The sequence below is a fragment of the Egretta garzetta genome, unplaced genomic scaffold (assembly GCF_000687185.1).
Source record: "Egretta garzetta isolate BGI_Z169 unplaced genomic scaffold, ASM68718v1 scaffold45, whole genome shotgun sequence".
Taxonomy (NCBI): domain Eukaryota; kingdom Metazoa; phylum Chordata; class Aves; order Pelecaniformes; family Ardeidae; genus Egretta; species Egretta garzetta.
The window spans coordinates 7,049,406-7,065,927 of NW_009260028.1; the positions used below are offsets into that span (position 1 = coordinate 7,049,406).

The 16,522-nt window shown below is 43.3% G+C and overlaps 1 protein-coding gene across 1 annotated transcript in view; it reads left to right on the plus strand.

Moving 5' to 3' along the window:
- The first annotated feature begins 3,726 nt into the window (after nt 1-3,726).
- The window catches only part of HUNK (hormonally up-regulated Neu-associated kinase), a 36,667-nt gene continuing 23,871 nt past the window's right edge, over nt 3,727-16,522 (plus strand). The window contains exons 1-2 of the mRNA XM_035896506.1: nt 3,727-4,013; nt 12,947-13,002. Of these exons, the coding sequence (XP_035752399.1) occupies nt 3,808-4,013; nt 12,947-13,002 (262 nt within the window). The 5' untranslated portion in view covers nt 3,727-3,807. The remainder of the gene's footprint in view (nt 4,014-12,946; nt 13,003-16,522) is intronic.

Here is a 16,522-nt window from a genome sequence, read left to right on the forward strand (position 1 = left end):
CTCGAGTAGGTTATGAAAGCGCGACTGTGTTTATTTCATGATTATCTAACATCTACAGTATTTTCTCTGCTGAATGCTTTTTCCTTCTGCATGAATGAGATTTTCAGGTGTATGCACAGACATATACACCATACAGGAGGCTGTGTATATTAAATGTGTTGGGGCGCATTCAGACTTCACTTGCCTTGGTCTAACTCTGGATGAACTCAAAATCAGGGATATTTAGCTATGTCAACCCTGGCATAACTGAATGCAGAGTTTGATCCCTAGATTTCCTCAATACACTTCAGAATAAATTGTAAATCAAGGGAAAATCCAAGAAACCCAAACAAGCAAAAAAATCCCACCAGAGCTCTGCCTGATGATGTTGGCCCCTCTGCGCAACCCTTGTACCATGGGATGCACTTCACTTAGGAAAGCAAAGTGATCCTCCAAGAAAGCAAAAGCAAAAAGAGCAGTGCAAGGGAAAGGGCATGGACTAGGAGGACAGAAGAACAAGTGAAAGGCGTAGTAAGGAAGAAGGCCTGGGGGAAACAGAGAGGAACAGGAACGAAAGCTTGATGCTATTAGGGAGAGTATCCATGTGAAAGCTGATGGGCTGCTTATGTCATCTTGGGTCAGCTGCAATTTTTTTCTTTAGATATACAGAGGTTTCTTTAAAGACCCTGGCTTCTGAGCAGAGATGGAGAGGGGGGCATCTGTCTGTGACGCTTCCAGGGTGCCCTGTGCTGCATCACGGACCTATGCGAGGAGGCGAGGTCCCATGCACCTCTGTCCCCAGAGCAAAGAGTATCGCTGGTTTCCTGCCTGGTGTGGGAGATACAAGTCTCCTGTGGTCTTAACTGGTGTTTTACTCTTCTCTTTCCCCTATGCCGAAACAAAACTGTTGCTTCCTCCTTTGTCAGCTGTGCGGATGGATCACTCAGACCTGATGCAAGGGGCCTTGAAGGGGGAAAAGTAGCTTGGAGTCAAGGGTGGGTCTGACAGCGGCTTTAAGCAAAGCTGGGATAGGCAGGGTGCCTGACCAAGTATCTGTCAAAACCAAAGAGAAAATTTGTCCTTAAGGCACAGAAAGCTAATTCTCTGTGACAGCAAAGAAGTCATCATGTATTCGCATAGTTGGCTCTGCCTCCTGGGTTCAGGTGGTTGCCCCTGTGCCCCACAGCCGTGCTCAGCCTGGGCAGCAGACACACCTGCATTGAGTAATGTACTTTTTTTTGGTCACTGAATTGGAGATGGCTTACCAGTATGGAGAGCAGATTACTGTTCCATACTGTTAATACTCCATGTTTTGTGTCTTGTAGCTGAGGAAGATACCAGCTTTTTTTTTTTTTTTTTAATTTGCAGCAATCGTGTTGCGTTGCCAGCAAACAAACTGGCATCTCATATTTCTATAACCCCTGAATTTGTTTGTCCTCACCAGAATAACTTCTGTGGTTTGCTGTCTAAGTAATCCATGCAAGCCTCTGTGTTCTTGGTCCTATCTCATTAGATGGAAGAACGTACTAATTTAAGACTGTTTCCTTGGTGAATCACCTGAGGCTTTCAAAAATTGCGAAGTTAAGCTGTGATTTGACTGTTGGTTTATCTTACGACTAAATGATCTTTCTTTTATGTGACTAGTCAGGAATGTAGCTTCCAGGCGTTTACGGTCCTGATGCTGCTCTGGGTTTCACCCAGGCAGCCGTCTCGTGCGTGGTGTTCAGCCTTACCTTTTTATCAAGGGTATTTCATCAGAATGGTCTTCTAGCAGCAGAAATGTATCCAGCTAATAATATGCTTGGCAATCCTGACTTCTGGCTCTTAAGACAGACCACGTAGCCCCAGCTCCTGTAGTTTTACTCTTCAGTTCCTCTGCTGGTAAATCTTGACCTTGATTCGAGGCGTTTGTGTCAAAGGGTCTGGATCTATTTTTGTTGTCGTATTTCCAGACCATATTTTTTTGTGGCTTTTGTTCTCTAAAGGAAAACCAAAATGTTCGCTAATTTAACCTTTCCTTTGCTCGCAGAAGAAAAATAAAGATAAGACTAGTCCGACTGGGAGCTGTCATGTGCTTGATGTGTGCTTGGCACTTTCTCAAGCTAGGAAGGCAGCCAGGTATGCTTTGAATAAGGTTGTCTCTCCACTGCCGAAGGCCACCAGTGTGCAGTGGCGTGGCCTGTAGCGATGTCGTTGGCTGTAGTTGAAAGTGAGTTTGCTGCGAGTTCCTCAGCTGTGAGGAAGGACATTGTATGAGCTGGAGATGGAGAGAAGCCTCTTGGGCTTGTGCGGTTGTCTGGGTGTAAATAACACTGAGGTTTTCCCCACATCTGTTATTCCATCTCGTTGTAGGAGTAAGGTAATACGGGAGATGCTCCAAGGCCAAATCAAGGCAGGCAGCAAAGATGCGGGTGCAGCATCTTTGTGCCTCTGTCTGGGGGGCAGAGGGATCATGGCGTTTTCTGTGCGTTTTGTTGGACCTGTACCTGTGCAAACAAGACTTTTGCATCATCTAAAATTCAGTGTCATGCTGGAATACCAAGCACCGTGTTTCCACCCCCCCCATCCTGACAAACAAGGAGCTGTCACATGGGTAATGATGGGCAAGTGGCAGGGTCTGGGTATATGGGGTGACGGACTTTCTTTGTTGCAGAGCTCGGAAGAAAGGAGGGGCTGGGAGGAGGGTTGCATGGTGCCTTTTGTTCCTCAGCTGGCGCGAGCTGTTAAATCTTTGTCTGGCGCAGATGACCTGGAAGTCTGCAGCACCCAGTCTAAATAAAAACCCTCAATAAACAAATAAGTGTCTATAAATTTGAGGCAGAAAAAGGCAGATACTTTTATTGCGACTATTTAGCAAATCCGTTAAAAACAATAAAAGGAACCGGAGCATAGGAAAGAGCACTATCCTAGCCAGTCCCATCCTTTTGTTCCCCTGTGGCGTTCTGCACCAGCAATGCGAAGGAAAGCAGTTGGATAGGCACTGGCATGTGCTGCGTCGTAGATTGTGGTACAGAGTCTCCTTGGGTTTATTAAGTACTTTCATGGTGGGCACCAGTTGACTTGGACTGCTCTGAGCAGGTGTGCCACTCAGAACTTGCATTAAAAAAAAGTTTTGCCATCTTGGATTTTGCGGAGCTGCTCAGTTCTAGAATTAATGAGGGGGTTGTCTTTCATACACATTTTAAAAGAGAGAAAAGAAATGTGCCCAGAGAGTGATAGCAAAATAAGTTTGGTTTTCTTTTTTGTGTTTTTTTTTGTTTTTTGTTTTTTTGTTTTTAATAATGCAAAGCTAACATTTGGCTATAGCTTGAGAAACTTACCATATCATCTCAAGTTGTATGTCAAAAGCCAGGAACAGCCAAAAATGACACTTAGAACTTGTAAATACCAGACTGAAAACTTTCTGAGAAAATAGATTAAATAACTGTTCGCCATTAAGTGTGCTAAGTATTTGCATACAGTAAATGCGATTGTCTCCTCCCCTTTGTTATCTGTTTCCTTGAAATAACTTTTATCTGTCATCGTACAGGGGGATAAAGAAAGAAAATGTCAGTGGAGGGGGTGGAGTGGGAAAAGCAGTTGTTTCTCTAACCTGAGCTGTTGTGCCTGAAACCATGCTGTATCAGTTGAGACCGACATCCTTTGATTTTTTATTATTTTTTTAATTTTTGAGATTACAAGGTTAAAGCAATAAATCATTGGTGTGACTGCTAACAAATCCCTCTCCTGTTTTTTCATTAGGTGGCAGTGAAAGTAATTGACAAGAAAAGAGCCAAAAAGGACACCTATGTCACCAAGAATCTGCGACGGGAAGGGCAGATCCAGCAAATGATCCGCCACCCGAATATTGCTCAGCTGCTGGATATACTGGAAACTGAAAACAGCTACTACCTTGTCATGGAGCTGTGCCCTGGTGGCAACTTGATGCACAAGATCTATGAGAAAAAAAGACTTGAGGAGCATGAAGCGCGCAAATATATCCGACAGCTTATCCTGGCAGTTGAACATCTTCACCGGGCAGGAGTAGTTCACAGGTAATCTTAAAAACCCTCTCTGGTTAAAATTTGTCTCAGAGCCTCTAAGTGGTATGTGGGCATTTATTTGTATAGTAAGGAGTGCTCCTTATAGAAACATATTCCTGACAGCTTTTTTGGCTGATCTTCATGATATTGTTTAGATGCTCGTACTGTAGACATTAGAAAGTATCTGCAGAAAGCACTTAAGTGTGTAACTTCAGGTGAGCACACAGGAGCTCTGCTGACTCCATGTCCTTAAAGATAAACCTGTGCTTTGCCAAAGTAGGGCTCTTTTCCTGCGAGTAGCACTATTTTGCCTCTTCAAAGCGCGGTACCAACATTAAGTAATGAATCATTTCACTATTTCTTTGAGGAGGTGGTTGTGTTTCTTGTTTTACCGGTGGAAATACAGCCGTATGGGGAGACGAACTGATTTGCCCAAAGCCTCACAGTGGTGCAACTGGGACGAAGCCTGAACAGGACCACAGAAGTCCTTTGCTTCTGTTTCTCTGCTCCTTCCGCTGGTTATATTGCCGGTTATATTGCCCCAACAGGACCACACAAGTTTGAATACTGTGAAGTACAGTGCAGAGCATGCAACTGTTCAGTTCATCTCACAGTGTCCTCTTGGGAGACATCCATTGTGATATACCGCTTTTTTTCTTTAGAACCTTCATTCAGCCGGTGTGTAAGCAGGATGTGGATCTCCTTGCAGGAGGAGGATGCTGTGGAGTTAAAAGCTTACCTGGGCTCGAGGGGAAACAAGACAAGTTCATCAGAGAGCAGTCTGCAGAGGGTTGCTGAGTAAGGAGTAGCTACCTCTGCCTGAAGTTCCTGAATAGCAAGTGGTAGAGGCTAGGAGAGTACAGGTGGAGGTATCGCACATGATTGCCTGTCCCTGTTCCTTTCTCCGCTCATGTGTTCTTGGCTGCTCTGGAGACAGGAGGATGGTGGGCTGGGTGGACCTTTGGTCTGAGCTTTTCTTTTCTTAGGTGTATTTATAGGGTATTGTCTAAGAAGGCGGCTTCGCTTTCTAAATTTGGGCCAACTGGTTTTAAGTCTGGACTCCCACATACTTCCCATATGATGCTGAGCAAGTTATGTAGGCCCCATCCTCTTAGGTTTTGCAGGCACGTAGTAGGAGCTAGACACCTGAATACTTCTGAGGATTGATTTGGGTCGTAATTTCCTTGGCTGCACTGACTCTGTGCGACTCTCTGATGGAGAGCTGTTGTACACACCCATCCACAGGGCTGCTGTGCAGGCAGCTGGCAAACTGCCTGAAGGCAGCCCACAGCCAGCTCCTCCAGCTGTGCCCAGCTGTGTGCTGAGCTGCCTACTGCTGTGCAATGCTGTTGGGTGCATCTGGCTTGGTGGAACTCCGCATGCTCTGAAAGCTGCTTTTTTTTGTCTTGAATCCCTCTGAGTGTTCCCTGTGATCCGTCAGGTATAGGTGCTATGTGCACATACAGCCTCAGGTGTACTGAGGTTTTATCTTGAGCTAAATTTCTGGTACCACTGTAATATAAATATTTGAGCAGCCACCAGGTCCATTCTGCAGGTGCTCTATCAGCAGCTAAACTGCTGGCTCTTTAAATTATTAACCCAACAGTTTGGGGCATGGAAAAGGAAGAAGTCTACTTATTGCTTTAAGGGATCAATTGATATCCGGTATGTACAGAGAGGAAGAAAAAAAGGTCAAAGTCTCTGACATGGGCAGAGGAAAACCTGGCGGGAACAAGATTAATGCATTTAGCTTTTAACAGCAGTATTGAGTTCAGCAGCAGTTCCTCTCCATGAAAAATTTACCCTCTGCATAGTGGCCGAAGGGCTTATGGGGGATTGGCAGGTTTGGCTTTGATCCCCTTCTTTTTCAGAGAGGATTCAAGCCCACATTTTGTACCAAAATAGCTCATTCACTAGGTACTAGGTACAAGCTACAACCAACAGGCTACTGTGGTGGGAAAAAGGCAAGGCTTTGGGGTCCAGAGAAAACGTGAGCACGAGTTCCCGTATGGATGCTGCATACTTGCAGCAGTTTTGGCCCTCACCCCCTCTTTCTCTCTGCTGTCTCCATGAACATAAGCGCAGCTCACAGAGACTGAAGCGTGAGGGACCTTCGTGAGCGGAGGGAGGAAGCAGCCGTGGAAATACTGATATGCTTTTCTGCATCTAGCAGCTGAGCTCTCTCCATCCAGCCCCGTGGTGTTGGATTCATCCTTACCCCGAAGGCAGCATACTCCATCCACTCCATTTCTCACATTGCAGTGCACACAGAGCTCGTCCTTGGGAGTCTTCCATCCAGATAACAAGCAGGTCCAATTCTGCTTAAACTGATCAAATTTGACAGAATCACAGGCAGTATAACTGCAAGTATTTTTTCTAGCTTAACCATTCAATGTCTTGACTTATTCTGCAAACAACGTACGTAGAGCAGCATAGAGATGCAGGAAGAACACTCATGGCATGATCAAGATTTATTCCTCTGGCTCTCTGTGAGCGAGAGAGGGAGAAAGAATAGTATTCACCCCAGGAGTTGTCCTTCAGTGTGTCAGGCTTTTGACCGTGGCAACTCTAAAAACAGACTACTCAACTGGGAGCTGAAGAGGGGGAAAAAATAGTGCAGAAGTCTGATTCATTCTCACCCTGGATGAAATGGCAATGTTCTGTTGTTGTTATTGTTGTTATTTTTACAACAGGTAAAAATAACAGCACTTTCATCTACGTGGTGATCTGTGGGTGTTTGCATTCACTGCGTGTGAAACAAAACACGGCATCCCAGGCCAGAAAGCAGTCTGCTGTTTGTCTCTCTCCAAATGCTTTCATCATTCACATTGAATGGGGCAGGACATTGAAAAGTGTTCACTGACTATTTTATTACAAAAGTCACCAGCTTTTTTGTCTGCATTATTCAGGGAGTAATATAGATTACTTGACCTGTTCTATAACTTGGGATGAAAAAAAGCCAGAGGAAATAAGTTGCATGGAGCTTGATTACATTATTTGATGAATATTACTCGGTAAGCTTCATGAATTACAGTCAAGACTTGGCATGGCAGAATAGCGCTCTGGACAAGAGCTGGGACTCAGAACTCAATGGAAATGCCTCTTTTAAGAGGCACCGATGTGCAAACAGTCTAAAATTAAAAAACTTTAAGAAACTTCATTTTATTTAGGCAAGTTAAAGAAAAATACCCACGTTTGACTGTATAAATGTTTTTCAAATTATAAACTTCTAATCTGCTGCAATGGATGAAGACTGCAAGTTCCTGAATATGGGAGCTACATCTTCGGTGAGGGGTGTCCGGGGTTCAGAACTCCTTGGCTGCTCGCTGAAAAGAAAAATGCCGCTATTTTAAATATAATTTCATGTGATCATTTGTGTTTCATTCCTTCTATGAGTCGGGCTGGTTGGTTTCTAAAAATATACTTGCAACAAGCTCAGCTGTGAATCAGGTAGGAATATTTATCTTTCCCTCTGACAGAGGAAAACAAATCCAAATGGCAGTATCTGGTGAAGCTTTCTCTTTTCAGAGGGTGTTTACATAGGCCTTCATGCTGTCAAAAAGCAGGATGAACAATAAGCCTCTTGGGAGTGTAAGGACAACAGAGAAAATGAAGTGAAAGCCTTGGTGCTTGCCACTGCATCCCACAGGAAATTCTCAACAACCCTTTTAAAGTAATTTTAACAAAATTCAGTCCCATTCAGTGCAATTACTGTCAGGATGTCAAAGAAAAGAATTTAATAATGTATTGGTAGCAAAGATAGCTTTCTGTATTCCCCCTTTTTCTGTCTTCATGGCAGTATATTCATACCTTCCACTGCCATTTTATAATTAAAAGCAGATCAGGAGTTTGAAAGACACAAAGAAACCCAGAGGTTTTGAGCGGAGTTGATATATTTTCCCATGATCTCAAAAAATCCCTAGCAGAGTAAGGTGGTGCCATATGATCCAGTTGCTCAGGGTGCTACAGGATTCCTGCCTTGGTACCCGCTACTTTGACATGTTGGCTTTGATAACTTCCATCCTATTAATTTTAAGTGCCAGTAGTCTGGCTGCTGATGCAATATTTATGACAGATCCTGCACTACAGAACAAAGTCTCCTTTTGAAGTGCAAAGCTGGTTTGTCGTTCTATTTTATGTCAGATTTCAAAATTACCTTTGGGCATTCTCTCTTGGAGTACTCTGCTGTAAACAAACTAAACATTGTTTTAGTGAAGACAATGGACTGAATTCCTCTTCTACAGAGGCAACTGCATTGAATTCAGTGACATTGTGACTGATAAAAGAATCAGGCTCAGGCTCAGTAAATAGTGTTTTGATAACAAAGCCTTCGAAATGTATACTGACGTGATGATGAACCCAAATCTCTTTAACCTTTCCAGCTCGCTGCCAGCTCTTGCATGGAGCTAGAAAGTGAGCTTGCGGCTTAGTAGTTAAAGAGTGATTTTTCATGATGCTGTTATGACTGAAAATAAGATGCAGGAGACAGCAGCCAACCACTGCTGCTTTGCAGCTGCTTGCTGGTAAAACCTTCCTTCTCATCCCTCCTCCCCCAGACAAGAAATAAAGTGCGAAATGCAAAAACTTCAATTTTGTTGTCTGATGCCTGCAACGGCACTGAATAAGCTTCTTTCAAAAGCACGCTGAGCTGACAGCTGAAGCCTGGGGGCAGCTTGCTTGGTGAAGCAGGCTCACATTGCTTGGTGGAGTCACTGGCTGGAGTTGGGGTTTCCAAAATGGTCTGTGAGGCTCTAAGCAAAGCCAGAGAAAAATCAGCCCCATCAACAGAAGAACAAACTCCCAAATAAACCATCCCATGAAGCAGGCGCATTTTCAAATATGGGGAATGATGGCTGTATGCTGCTAGCTTCACACGCTGACAAGGCATAAATATATGCTGATCCTCCACATTGTGGTAATGCGGCTTGGTCTTTCTTGAGTGTCTTCATTATCCATAGATTTGACTAACGTGTACCATAGCTAGACACTCTCAATGTCACAGAACTAAGCCCTCGGAAAAAGGTAAAAGTTTTTGTTCCTCTGGTATTTAATCACTGAGAGTGCACTCTGGTATTCTGAAGTTTTTCAGCAATGAATGCCAAAAATTTGCTTAAGGGGGAAAAAGAATAACAATCCTTTAGTCCCATTTTTTGAGGCACCAAGACAGTAAGGAACAAGATCAGATTTACCTCAAAGAGGGAAACCGAAGGTCTCCAGCATCTGTGTTTCTTCTCCCCACCTCAGCCCCACGCAGCGTGGCTCGTGCTGCTGGCTGCATAAGGGAGTGCTTGCCCAGCCTTTCCAGTTGCGAAGCAGCTGTGTCCAGCTCCAGCAACCCACCAAGACGTGCAAGGCACGTGCATAATTACGAGAACCCTTGAGTCTGCAGGGACCAGGATGTGTACGTGATGTTCAATACTTTGGGTCTTCCCATTGACTTCAGCAAGGGTGTCAAGTGGTGCGTGTGTGGTAGCTGGTAACTCGCATCCTCTCGTGCAGTTTGCTGCTATTAAAAACAGGCAAAAACCTCCACTGACTAGAAGAAATAAGGTGGTACGTTTGCTTGTATTTGTTAAACCATTGATAATACAGTGCATGAAATTTGGGGTTCCCTAACACTTTTGGGTGCAGTGGTGCTACTTTTTTCCACTACAATGAATCAGTGTAAACATTCAAATGAAGCAGCAATTCAGATGAGCCTCTCTTTGTAAAAAATAATTTAACTTTGAATCGGACAGAGCTGTTGTAATAAAGCATTTAGACACTTTGGGATTGTACCACTGCACTTTTTGTTAAAAAGAGGGTAATTCAGTGCATCGTCAAAGTCTCTTAAAGTATTCACTGAATAACCCTTCTGTCCTGACAGATGTGGTTCTTGTCTAGACACACAGGCTCTATTTGCACTTCTGCTGTCCTGGCTGGGGGTACCTGCCGTCTGTGCCCCGCTGCCAGCCTGCTTCAGGGGATTGGGCTGCCCGGGGGTCCTGCCCGGTGCCTGCCCACAGGTCCACATCTGCATAGCAGCGGTTCTCCAGCTGTGGCTTAGTCTGCGGATTTTTTGTTTGGTTTCATACGGCTTCTGCTTCACATTTCTAAGGCTGGTTCGCGTGGAATCTTCTCGTTAGGTTGTATCAGGTTTTTACCTGTTGTCCTAGCTCCTGGCGTCACACCGAAAAAAAGTACTTTCATATTGACATGGGTTGACAAAAATGTGGTGTGTATGGACTGTTAGATCAGTTACCACTGACCGGCAAATCTGCTGAGAGTAAACATATGGGTAAACATCTTTAATTAACCAGGTCTGATTGCACTCTATACTGAGCCTATATTTCATTTTTTTTTCTCTGATAGCTTCTAAATGCTCTGTAATATTTACCTTTTTTTTTTAACCTTGAATCCTTTTAAATATCTTTTCTTATGTTTATTTTTAGCCCTCCTGTCACTCATTTATTATTCTAATTGCCTGCGTGTCTTTTCTCCTCAACTTACAGCTTTCATCTTCTGTCCCCTTGACTTTCTTTTTAGTCTTACCTCTTCTTAGCTAATGTTTAACATACTCAGAACTTCCAAATGGTCTTTCTCCTTGCTTTGAGACATCATACTGAGCACTTCAGTATATGACCCAAAGCTCCATGTGCTTCTGTTGATTTCAGTTTAGTTTGGTTTTGGTTTTGTTGTTGTTGTTGTTTTTTCCTCTTTCCCATACTGTTTTTTTGGCAGTCTCTCCTGTTAAATTCCTGGCCCCAGTATCTTTCTGGAGGCTAATCGCACTGTCTGTGAAAACCTCCACCTGCAAGCAATAAAGATGCAAGACATAAAGAAATAAGCCCTTTTTTGGCAGTAGAGGGAAGCAGAAGTGGGTTGATCCAGATCCATCTGGCAGGGCACATCCTCCTTGTATCAAGCCATTCTCAGCGGCAGCAGTTGCCCTACGAGGGAAGCTCCTTTTGGAGGACACAGGGTGGAGGGTGTGCAGCGCCGCCACGGCACATGGAATCTCCCGTGGGTGACGAGACGGATGCCATGGATGCCAGTCAGGCTTATGGGATGCACGGCCTGGAGCTGGTGCTCACCCTCAGAGCAGGAGCAGGGCTGGAGAGTGAGCTCTTTGTAGGCTGGGTCTTGGTCAAAACACCGCCAAATGTGGCTATGTCTCTGCCATGGTATTTGAAATTAGCTGTCAGTTTTAACATGGCTGGTTTCCTCAAGTTAGCACACTGGGTTATTGCCAGAGGAGGAAACGTAGTCCCCTCCTCCTGTCTCTCAGGCTGGTGCTTTATTGACTGAGTTACGTTGCTTCTCCAAGAAGAGGACTGGTGCAGAAGGCAGTCCTCCCCTCAGGAAGTGTTCAGCTGCATGCTCTAGGAAAGCCTGGATATGACCCCTGAATACCTGAAATTTGCAAAATACTCTCCTTTGGTAGACTTATATAGTATTTCCCCTATTCCTTTTCACACATGAAGCAAGGAAAATCTGCAAGAAATATCTGCAATAAATGCTCACTGGGGTGTAGAAACATCTGTTTGGGGAAAGTCCTTGGGTTCATATTGATGAAGTGAGTGGCATTCTACCTGCAAGTACTCTTTGGCCTCAGGTTTATTTGAAACACCACATGGGCATGAAATGAAATGGAGAGGAACATTTTAAAAAAAGCTTGGAGTTGGTCACAGCTATTTTTCTTTCTTTCCCAGATCCTTTCTTGTGGAAGTACTTTGTTTGGTTTGCTTCGTTTACTTGTCTTATTTTATTAAGCCTTATATCTTCATCTGTAGTAGAGGCATCCTTTGTTACTCCCTTTGCCTTACAGAGACAAAATACCATGGATGTCACTGACTCCCCATAATTATAGCTGATGGCTTTATTATCCAGATTTTTCTGAAGCGTGCTGGCAGAAGCATCACTGCCCATCTGAGCTATTGATATCCTGGCATGTGGGTTTTTAGAAATAGTTTATGTCTGGATGGGGGAAAAATTCTTGTGGTAAAGACACAGCCAACTGCTAGAAGCCATGGACAAGTTGTGTAGCAACCTAAATGATTCTTTAATATTATAGTTCATGCTTAGTCTGTACTCTTTGGGGTTTGGGGATGGTTTTGTGGGGGTGATCTCTGGGATATTTTGCTTAGGTAGAACATGGCGCAGCCACGTTCTTGAGTGATGAAGGGGCACATGTGAAGTGAACAATGTGCTAACGTACATAGAAGAAGAACGGTCAGTCATCTTGTAGGAGGAGACCACTTCCATTTTCTCCTCTCTCTCCCAAAACTGGTCCAGGCCCTGATCTGTGCAGTGGCTCTGTGGGGTCAGGAGGGGTGGCGTGGTGGAGAAAGCACTAACATAGCACTCAGAAAGCCTGAGTGGCTTCTTCTTTTGGCTTTGCTACTGGCCTTCTGGATGGCATTGGGCAAGTCATTTCAATCCCTCAGCCTCAGTTTTCACCTCTAGCATATGGGAATTTGGATGCTTCATCCCCAGGGAAGGTTGATTCTGGTCTCCCTTGCAGACAGTAGCAGAGGACAGACATTTGACTCCTCAGATCTCTGCAGAAGAAGGTTTATTCTTCAGCTGTGGCCAGTGAAGAGCCTTTGGTTGTGAAGAGTAATGAGAAAGTGACCTCCAGTTCCAAAAGCATATATTTTAAATGTTGCCAGCGTGTAAGATTTCTGCAAACTTTTAAGAACCTGATTAATTACAGGATGTACTGACAAATGTGTATACAGTCATTTTGCGCCTGAAGAATAGGTGTGAAACTGTGTGTGAAAGCACTGGTAATTTTGGAGAGGAAACAATGCATGGGGCTTTCTGCTTTGAATGTGGAACTGTGTGCGCTGCTTTCATTACACGTGTTATTATACAAGAATCTTGCAAATACACTGGTGAGAGTGATGGGAAGCTGCTTCATTATTTTGGAGGCTCACTCAAAATATTTTATTTCTTTCTTTCAGAGACTTGAAGATAGAAAATCTGTTGCTGGATGAAGACAACAATATCAAGCTTATTGGTATGAAACCAGTTTGGCAATTCCAGTAATTAAAATTGGTGGTTTTATAAAGAGAGTTTTTGAGACTTCATAATTCTCCATGTGACAACTGCTAATGTTGCTGCAGAGAGGAGCTGAGAGAGTATAGATAGCAATCAAGCTGTTCCTGACAGCATCTTGTGAAAAAAATGTTCCAAATAATTCAGCTTTAACTGGGTATGGGAATAATCCTACATCTTTTAACCAACAGCTTTCATATTCAAACCCAGAACTTTGTAAAGAATTAAAGAATTGACACCACAGAAGTAATTTATTTTGTTATCTTGATAATTTCATATTTACTAAGGGTTGGATTCTGCCTCCATATGCATATGCTTCTGCTGAAGTTAGTGGGAGTTGCACACATTTTTAGCAGCTGGCAAAATTTGGTCCTATATTTATATTTGTTAAATTTGCTTCCAGCACCCAATACGAAATTGGTTTAGAGGGCTGTTAAAAAATAAAAAAGATCAACGATAGAGTCTTGATTGTATTCGGGTATCAGTTGTATGCAGCGCTCGATTCATTCAAGTTGTGCAGACATTTTAGATTAATCATCGGTGGGTATAGTCTCTCACTGCTTTTGCGTAACTCCCATTAATGTTAATGTGGGCATTGAAAATAATATATTCCCTTCTTAAAATAAACCCCAAACATCTGTTTATATTTATCTCCATGCCTACACTCTTGCCAACAGCACTGTCTGTGGGTGCAGACTTAAAAACTCGGCTTTCTTCAAAAAGTTTCATGATCTGAAAAGTGATGAAAACCACTTCACGTTCAGGTCAAATGGACACTCACTGTAACGTATAAAGCACATGCATCTCCAAACAAACAAGAGGAGGATGGTTAATGAAACCTGGAATACTCAAAATTTACTTAGGGAATTCAGTCTTTGGAAATACTACCACGACTTTCGGCCATTAATCTGTAGCGAATCAACCAACTGGGAAAATAATAGCAAGAGAGAACTCTGCATTACCTCAGCTACGGGTCAAGAGGATACTGATATGTTACCATGAATCATTCATCAGTAATGATGGATACCACCCATTATCTTGATTTAGCAGATAAGTGAGACCAGATGGTTTGCAATGGTGCTATATGAACATCTGATAGATTTAAAGAATTTCTATAACTTTCCCGTTATTGGGTGTTTGATTACACAACAGTACATGAACTTGACATCCAAACCCAGGCCTAATCAGCTGATACGTGCACAATTAAAACTCACATGCCAAAAAATTACTTCAGAACTGTTCCTGCAGTTTCATTTGCTTCGGTTGCATAGAAAGGTCTTCTCGCAGTGGGTGGTGTGGGAAGAATAGAGAAAAGAGACACATCGATATTCTGTAGCCTCACTAGCATTGAAATAAATTGTCCTCAGGTCTGCAGCCTGATGTTTTAAGCAAAGCAGATTGTACACAGTATGTATTTTGAAACAAAGCAATTAAATCCCACTGTCCAGCTGGGTATGTTATAGAAAAATAAAGGCTGCTTTATTAGTTATACTTCTGCTGTAAGTAAAACCAGATTTAATATCACAGTCAGCTCATGCCGTATCTCGCTGGTGATGCTGGTGATCTCTGGTTATTCACCCTGCAGAAGCAGTTCTTCACGCTCTCTCTGCTGCGCTTGCGGGGAAAGCTGGAGCGGGGGCTGCAGAAACTGGCCTCAAGTCCCTGGGCAACCTCTCCTCAGCAGTACCTCATTTCCAGGAGGTAGCAGAAGTAGTGCTTGAGCTGACGCAGAGCTTTCCATTGCCACCAGGCCTTCCCAGGACAAGGGAAATTTTCCAGCACCTGCCTGTGGCTGGTGGATAGACCAGATAATCTATAGACCAGATAATCTACTCCTCTTCCTCCTCTCTGCCTGTTCCCTCACTCAGCTCATTCAGCACTTAGTACAATATTTTATGTAGTCTGTCTTTCTAGAAACATGATGGATCAGTTGCATCATCCCAGAAAGGTTCTTCAGGAGTGAAGAACATGTTTTGAGGAATTATGTGCTGCTTTTCATGCTTCAGAGAAGAAATTTTGACCTACAAAACCAGCTCACATAAACTGCTTTGGGGTGCGAGCTTGGTCTCCATGTCTTGTGCAGCAGCAAACGCACTAGTACCTACTAAAAAACGTTGCTCTTGTAATAACTGTGAAATGAAAAAGAAACCACCATAAAGGAAGAAAAAAGGTGAAATGACATTGAAACTCCCTACTCGTTCATGCCTTTCAGTGAGAACTGAATCCCTTGAGTACCTTTCTTCACCCAGCTGCCTAATGGCACTTTGCTTTTGTTACTCTTTTTAGCTACGTGATAAGGTGCTTTATAATACATTCTTGGGTAGTATTATTAGAAAAATTCTCTTTGCTGTGTTAAGTGGACTTATACTTAGCTGCCTGTTCAGCCTCAAATCCAAGAACATCAGGATTGGAAACGTTGGAAATAATTCACTTCTCTTCATCTACCAGCCCGTGGTGGTAAGTGTCTGATAAAGATGTCGTGAAAAGCCACTCATGGGCCACACAAAGTTCTTGGCGTCCTGCTCGAGGACCCACGGCACCAAAAGGACCCTGCCAACAAGTAGCTCTGCTGAGGTCTGTGGAGGTCTGCTGGTCAAACTTATCCATGAGCTCCTGCTTGGTGCTAAGGCTTCTGTTACTTAATAACTCCTTCCCCATTCCAACTGTCGCAGCTTTTGAGATAGCCATATATCCATAGCTTAATGTTGTTTTCCCGGAGGCGTTAAAGAGGAGTAGTGTAATGCGATGCTTCGATAGTAGGAACAGTGGGGGTGGTGGAGTTGCCATGTCATAATATTTACTTTGGAAAACCAAGTGTGGCCTTTGATCTGAATTCTGTAATTAGCTCAGCTTATTGAAAGGAAGCCCAAGACAGAGGCAGGAATGGCAGTGAAATTATCAATGCTGGTGGTAATACCGTTCTTATCAAGATCAGCAGTGCATCCTTATTAAAAATCACACTGCGATCCCGATGTGCTGACACGGTGTTAATAACACCATTCCCATTTCTTTTGCAGTAAAATCCCTGTCCCCGGTATGCATATGTTTGCGCACATTCTGCATTTCAACGGGTGCTAGAAAAAAAAGAAGAGTATACCAGCCTACATTAAATGAATGAGCTGAAAAAAATGAGAAAGATGTTTATAGTTTTAGCAAATAAGGTAATTAAAACCTCCACTGGAGTATACCTCCATAGATAGTGCTAAAAGGATGCTGACTTACACCATCGCAGAATATAGCCCTTATTTTGATTGTAAAGCATTATATTACAGTCAAGTAATTTGGAGGTTGTATGACACAGTAGGGTAAAGACCGTGAATAATACTGTGTGGAGATATTATTTCTAGGAGTTTTAAAAAGTATTTTACAGTTGACATAGCTCATCTCGGGCCATAGATAATAAATACATTAATTAAGTAAATGGATCCTCGGGAGTACTTGTCTAAGCCCCAGGGATAATACATATATAGCAGAGATGATCA